General features: G+C 37.0%; 1 protein-coding gene across 1 annotated transcript; it reads right to left on the minus strand.

Annotated features, from left to right (window-relative positions):
* Nucleotides 1-604: 604 nt before the first annotated feature.
* On the minus strand, nucleotides 605-2,565 carry LOC145793337 (uncharacterized). The gene is made up of 2 exons (XM_082876142.1): nucleotides 1,819-2,565; nucleotides 605-1,408 (listed from the first exon to the last, which is right to left on the minus strand). Exons 1-2 carry the CDS (start codon nucleotides 2,563-2,565, stop codon nucleotides 605-607), a joined length of 1,551 nt encoding a protein of 516 aa, XP_082732268.1.
* Nucleotides 2,566-7,504: the final 4,939 nt, after the last annotated feature.

Here is a 7,504-nt window from a genome sequence, read left to right on the forward strand (position 1 = left end):
GGACAAAAGCAGATTGCACAGGATCAATCAGATCAGGGAGAGCCAATTTAAGTCTATTAGCTATAATCTTAGCAATACATTTGTAGATGGTATTACAACAAGAGATGGGTCTATAGTCACCAACATGCGTCGGATTGGGAACTTTAGGAATGAGAGCTATGATGGTACTATTGGCCTCAGAAAGAAGTTTAACAGTGTCAAAGAATGACTTAATGGCTAAGATGACATCCTTCCCAACTATATCCCAAGAACTTTTAAAGAACCTAGCTGAATACCCATCAGGACCAGGGGCTTTGTTGGCCTTTAAAGACCAAAAAACCTCCTTGATTTCAGTCTCAGAAACAGGTTGGGACATCAAATCATATTGAGAAAGAAAGACTTTTTTATGCACCAAAGATTGGATTCTCTCAAAACCATTATACTGATCCACAGAGGGCGTACCAAATAAATTGGTATAAAAATTGATAAAAGAGGTATGGATATCAGTACTAATGGTAGACCTAGTACCATCACCCATGTCAACACTCAAAATTTTCCCTCTATTGATATTACTTTTCACAGACCTAAAAAAGAATTTGCTATTTCTGTCCCCAAGGCCAAGCCATTACACTCTGGATTTCTGAAGAGCAAGACTTTCTTCTAATTTACTGAGCTCAATGTATTTTTTCAAATCCTCTCTCTCCTGAACTTGCAACCCACTACTCATAGGATCTTTATCCAGCTTATATTGAATAAGATCCAAATTAGCCTTAGCAATTTGAACACGAGTAGATATGTCACTAAAATCCTTCTTGTTCAAAAGCTTAAGGCTAACTTTAAGTTGCCTAAGTTTTTGACAGACCAAAAACATAGGAACGCCCCGAATATACTGGCCCCAAGTGTTAGAGACAGTACTCAGAAAATCTGGATGTTGAGACCAGAAATCAAAATATTTGAATGGTTTCTTGAAGGAACTCTTGGTAGCACTGATATTGACCACAGCAGGGGAATGATAAAAAATGCCAGAAGGAAGAAAGTTGGCAGTAGCCTCAGGAAATTTGTCCAGCCAAGCCTCATTAACCAGGACTCTATCAATTTTAGTAGCAATATAAGCCCCCTCACTCCTTTTGTTAGCCCAGGTGAATTGGCAACCACCATATGATAGGTCAGCCAACTCAGAGGCATTCACATAAGAATTAAATTCCTTATTTTCATTTGTCCAATTAGAAGTCCCCCCAATTTTTTCCTGCTGGTATCTAATAGCATTAAAATCACCCAAAAAAACACAAGGAGCTTTGGATTTAACACGGGAAATATCATACATAGATTCAAAAAAGACCTTTCTCAGAGTGTGCTTATTTTCAGCATAGACAAAAGTTGCATAAAATATTTCATTGGAAGCCAATTCAACAACTTTACACAAAATATGCTGATTAGACATAGAAAGCATTTGAACATCACAAAAAACATTCTTCCAGTACACCCAGACTCTACCAGTTTTAGTTGGTTGTGAATTAGAGAGCATAGACCATTGACCAAAACATTTAACGTAGATACTACTCTCATTTAACTGTTTTATTTTAGTTTCCAAAACCCCCATGACATGAATATTTTCTTTAAGCACAAAGTTTTTAACTTCTTTTTGTTTAGAAGGATCATTCAATCCTCTAACATTCCAGGAAGTAATTTTTACATGCATCAGGACACAAAAAGAGAGAGTGACAAAATCCACAACCAACTAAAACTGAGTTACCTCTTCTTCTTCCTCTGGCTGCTACTACCTTTGCCAGAGGATTTATTCTTCAGCTGCTAGGATGGTGTAGCAGAACTAGAGTGCACCTTTTCAGCCTTAGTTTCCTTTATTACTGTGTCCAACACTTTAGCAGAACCTGGAGCCACCAGGTTTGCAATCTCAAAAATCCTCTTTTGAAAACTATCCACATCGCTGCTTTCAGAACTATGCTCTTCCCCGGATGAGCTCTTGTCAGCCGAAGTCTCCTGACTGTCAAGAGATTGATCGGATGAGTCCACCACTGTAGTTACAGGTTCAGGAGTTGGAGCTGCTTGATTTTCCACCACTGCAGACAGAGGGACAAAAACTGGAACTGGGTCTGCCTCCACTTCTGGAATAGTTTCCAACTCAGGTTCACCTACCTTCCTCTTACCCTTAGCTTGAATAGTGGTCCAGCCTTCTTCCTGAGCATTGACATTTTCCTCAGATGTTTTCTGCAGGGAAATCAACTGAGCCACTTGTTTAGACACACACTTTTCAGTGCTATGTCCAAATATTTGACAGTGTTGACACCTGGATGGCAGTCCCTGATATTCAGCTCGGATTAGAACAGCATCATCATCATGCCTAATTTGAAAGTAGGTAGGCAATTTTGAGGTGGCCTCAATTTCCACACAGACTCTAGCAAACGCCACCCTACTACCCCGAGCCGTAAGCCGGTCCATGAAAAGGGGGTTACCAATTGCACTGACAATCCTACTCAAACCATCAGGATCCCAATATTCCAAAGGAATGTTAAAGAATTTCACCCAGACAGGAATTTTGGTTGATTTATCTTTAGTTAGTTTCATCATCCTTTTCCATTGTTTCAGAATAAGGAGATAACCACCTATATACCACGGGCCTCCTTCAAGGATTTCTCTGCAACAATCAGGGTTATCGATGTGGGAAGTTTAACTCAAACTACCCTCGCTCAGCGTTTAGGAAAAATAATTTTCTTAGTAACTGTAGCTTAATGATAATAGTTTAACATAAGCACCCCATTTAAGGTTTTCTAAATTACTTAAGTGTTCGAATCTCAGGCACAAAAGAATGAATTTGAATTCCCTTTGATTTCCTTCATATTTCTCCTTCTTTTCTCTAACTTTCTCTTCAAGATCTCAAGAAGAAAGTTTCTCTCTAGCTTTCTCTGTCCTTCTACATCTTTCTCTACTTTATATAACCAAATCATTTAAGGTTTTCTAAATCACCAAAGTGTTCAATTCTCAAGTCCAAAAGAATGAATTCGAATTCCCTTTGATTTTCTTCCTATTTCTCTTTCTTATCTCTAAGTTTCTCTTCTAGCTCTCATGAACAACGTTTCTATCTAACCTTCTTCGTCCATGTCCGTACTTCTCTATTTTGTTCTAGGAACTAACTAGATTAGGTCAGCAACTGATTCATTAGCTTAGTCGGGAAGTCTAACTCAAACTAACCTTGAATAGCTTCTAGGAAAGAGAATTTTCTGAGTGATTGTAGCTTAATGATATTAGTTTAACTTAAGCACCTCATTCATGGTTTCTCACTCATCTAAGTGTTGAACTCTCAAGTCCATAAGGATGAATTTGAATTCCATTTGATTTTCTACTCTTTTTTTATTTATTTATTTATTTGATATTTTTTTGTAACTTTCTCTTCTAGCTCTCAAGAAGAAAGTTTCTGTCTAACTTTTTCCATCCTTATCCATCCTCCATTTTGTTTTAGGCACTAATTAACTTAGACAACTAATTGTTTCTGTAGTAAGCTTAAGTGGCCCTGTTTAACTCAAGCTAACCTTCTTTAGCCTCTAAGAACGAGAATTTCTGGATTAATTGGGGCTCAAAGACATTAGTTTTAACTTAAGCACCTTATTTAAGGTTTTCTAAGTCACCTAAGTGTTCAATTCTCATGTGCAAAAGGATGAATTTGAATTCCTTTTGATTTTCTTCCAATTTCCCTTTCTTTTACCTAACTATCTCTTCTAGCTCTCATGAAGAATGTTTCTCTCTAACCTTCTCCGTCATTCTCCATCCTTCTCTATTTTGTACAAGGAACTAATTAACTTTGGTCACCAACTGATTCATTAGCTTAAGTGGGAAGTTTAACTCAAACTAACCTTGAACAGCCTCTAGGAAAGAGAATTTTCTGTGTAATTGTAGCTTAACGATTTTAGTTTAACTTATGAACCAGATTCAAGGTTGCTTAATCACCTAAGTGTTGAATTCTTATTCACCCAAAAAAGTGTTGAATTCTTAAGTCCACAAGCATGAATTTGAATTCCCTTCGATTTTATTCCTAATTCTCTTTTATTTCTATAACTGTCTTTTTTAGCTCTGAAGAAAAAAGTTTCTCTCTTACTTTCTTCATCCTTCTACATCCTTCTCTATTTTATTCTAGGAACTAATTAGCATAGGCCACTAATGGTTTCGTTAGCTTAAGTGGACAAGTTTTTTTTTTGGGGTAAGTAAGTTATAAAATAAAGACAATGGAATATACAAGTTTACAAGGGGCATACCCCAGATATGTCGAATAGCAAATAAATCAAAGATTACATAACCAACATAAACTACTAAAGCACCCCTAAAGATGGGCGAGAAACACAAGAACAACAGAAAACAAAATAACCCAACTTTGCCCATAAACCCTTTTGTCCCCAAGTAACCCCTACCATCAGAGATATATGATGGAAACTTGGGGTGGATATATGGGCAAATATACAAATAAACACCACAAAGCTAAATAAACAAAACAAACAACCACACAAAGCTGCAACCCACAAGCCTGACCCAAAAAGGATAGCCACCCCCACAAGCCGCCAGTCTCTACCGAAGATGAGCACATGGAATCCAGTAAGCCTTCCACTCCTCACAGTCGTGACATCCTAGCCACTTAACCAAAGCCATGACAGAGGAAAAAAATCTACCCCACGACACATCCTGACAGAGTCACATGAAGCTTACATGACCAGTAACCATAATCAGCGCTCTTGGGAGTTGTAGCGAAAAAGCAATAGCCCCACAGCAACAGCTCAATACATAGTCAAAAAATCACATAAGATCAAACATCACATCCCCCAGTCCTTTCCTTGGTAGATCACAAGCCTTAAACCCCACGATAGTGTGCCCTTCACTCCATGTCAGGCGTGGCAATACAATCAATTAGAATGGGTCACATGAAGACAAGAAGCCACCATAAACCGGTAGCTATCCTCCCGCTCATCTCCCAGTCTCTAACTCAGCAAGTCATCGAACCACTATTCCCCATAGCAGTGACCCCTCAATCACTCTTGGCGGAGATGGCTCAAAACTCACCTCGTATCGAGTCACATGAGGATCACACGATCAATCAAAATGAAAAAATCAACTATAAATGGTAACCGCTGCAATGTGGCTAAACAGATATAAATTAGCACAAAAACCCACTTAATCAAACCCAAGCAGAGCCCAAACTGCTGAGAATACAATAAAAATGGGCCACACATAAGACACAAAAATAGTGAGCCCAAAAGTCATCCCACTATCCTCACCAATGAACTAGCCCACGGAAAGCCTCACGTGGGTCAAACAAATCATATTTTGAACCAAAGTATAAAAATGCCTGGATATTGCACAACCTCAAATGCACATACCGCAATGGGTATTGAGAAAACCGTGGACCAACAAACCCTCAGTGGCCAAGTTTAGCTCGAACTAACCATCTTTTTTTTTTTTGGGGCGAACAAACTAACCATCTTTACACTCTAAGAAGGAGAATTTTCAATGTAATATAAGCTAAACGATCTTAGTTTAGCTTAAACACCTTATTTAAGGTTTTCGAAACCACCAAGTGTTCAATTCTCAAGTCCAAACGAATGAATTTGATTTCCCTTTAATTTTCTTCCTATTTCTCTTTTGTTTCTCTAACTTTCTCCTGTTGCTCTCAAGAAGAATGTTTCTCTCTAAATTTCTTCGTCTTTCTTCGTCATTCTCTATTTTGTTCTAGGAACTAATTAGCCTAGGCCACTAATTATTTCATTAGCTTAAGTGGCAAAGTTTAACTCAAGCTAGCCCTGCATTGCCACTAGGAACGAGAATTTTATGAGTAATCGTAGCTTAATGATATTAGTTTAACCTAAGCACCTTATTTAAGGTTTTCTTAAACACCCAAGTGTTCAATTCTAAATTCCAAAAGGATGAACTTCAATTCCCTTTGATTTTTTTCCGATATCTCTTTCCTTTCCCCAAGTTTCTCTTCTTGCTCTCAAGAAGAATGTTCCTCTCTAACTTTGCCCTTACTTCTTCATCCTCCCCTATTTTGTTCTAGGAACTAATTAGCTTAGGCCACTAATTGTTCCAGGAACTAATTAGCTTAGGAACTAAATAGCTTAGGCCATTAGCTTAGGTGGCCAAGTTTAACTCAAAACAACCTTGCTTTTCCTCTAAGAACGAGAATTTTCTGATTAACTGGAGCTTAATGATATTAGTTTAACTTAAGCACATTGTTTAAGGTGTTCTAAATCACCAAAGTGTTCAATTCTCAAGCAAAAAATGATGAATTTGAATTCCCTTTGATTTTCATCCTATTTTCCTTTCTTTTCTCGAACTTTCTTTTCTAGCTCTCATGAAGAATGTTTCACGATAACCTTCTCTATCCTTGTCCATCCTTCTCTATTTTGTTCTATGAAGTAATTAGCTTAGACCACTAAATGATTCATTAGCTTAAGTGGGAAGTTTAACTCGAACTACCCTTGCTCAGCGTTTAGGAAAAATAATTTTCTCAGTAACTGTAGCTTAACGATATTAGTTTAACATAAGCACCTCATTTAAGGTTTTCTAAATTGCTGAAGTGTTCAAATCTCAGGAACAAAAGGATGAATTTGAACTCCCTTTGATTTCCTTCCTATTTCTCCTTCTTTTCTCTAACTTTCTCTTCAAGATCACAAGAAGAAAGTTTGTCTCCAGCTTTCTCTGTCGTTCTACATCTTTCTCTATTTAATATAACCACATCATTTAAGGTTTTCAAAATCACCAAAGTGTGTAATTCTCAAGTCCAAAAGAATGAATTTGAATTCCATTTGATTTTCTTCCTATTTCTCTTTCTATTCTCTAACTTTCTCTTCTAGCTCTCATGAAGAATGTTTTTATCTAACCTTCTTCGTCCATGTCCGTACTTCTCTATTTTGTTCTAGGAACTAACTAGATTAGGTCAACAACTGATCCATTAGCTTAGTTGGGAAGTTTAAATCAAACTAACCTTGAATAGCTTCTAGGAAAGAGAATTTTCTGAGTAACTGTAGCTTAACGATATTAGTTTAACTTAAGCACCTCATTCACGGTTTCTCACTCACCTAAGTGTTGAACTCTCAAGTCCATAAGGATGAATTTGAATTCCATTTGATTTTCTACTCTTTTTTTTATTAATTTATTTATTTTATATTTTTTTGTAACTTTCTCTTCTAGCTCTCAAGAAGAAAGTTTCTATCTAACGTTTTCCATCCTTATCCATCCTCCATTTTGTTTTAGGCACTAATTAACTTAGACAACTAATTGTTTCTGTAGTAAGCTTAAGTGGCCCTGTTTAACTCAAGCTAACCTTCTTTAGCCTCTAAGAACAAGAATTTCTGGATTAATTGGGGCTTAAAGATATTAGTTTTAACTTAAGCACCTTATTTAAGGTTTTATAAGTCACCTAACTGTTTAATTCTCAAGTGCAAAAGGATTAATTTCAATTCCTTTTGATTGTCTTCCAATTTCTCTTTCTTTTATCAAACTTTCCCTTCTAGCTCTCATGAAGAAT

This window comes from Camellia sinensis, chromosome 6 (genome assembly GCF_055761805.1).
Source record: "Camellia sinensis isolate YWXY chromosome 6, ASM5576180v1, whole genome shotgun sequence".
NCBI classification, from domain to species: Eukaryota; Viridiplantae; Streptophyta; class Magnoliopsida; order Ericales; family Theaceae; genus Camellia; species Camellia sinensis.

Excerpts from the sequence above, each read along its gene's own strand:
- LOC145793337 (XM_082876142.1), bottom strand. The coding sequence starts at position 2,565 with ATGATGAAACTAACTAAAGATAAATCAACCAAAATTCCTGTCTGGGTG. Across the intron at positions 1,409-1,818 it reads AGGAAACTAAGGCTGAAAAG|CATATTTTGTGTAAAGTTGT; the intron begins GTGCACTCTAGT and ends ATGTCTAATCAG.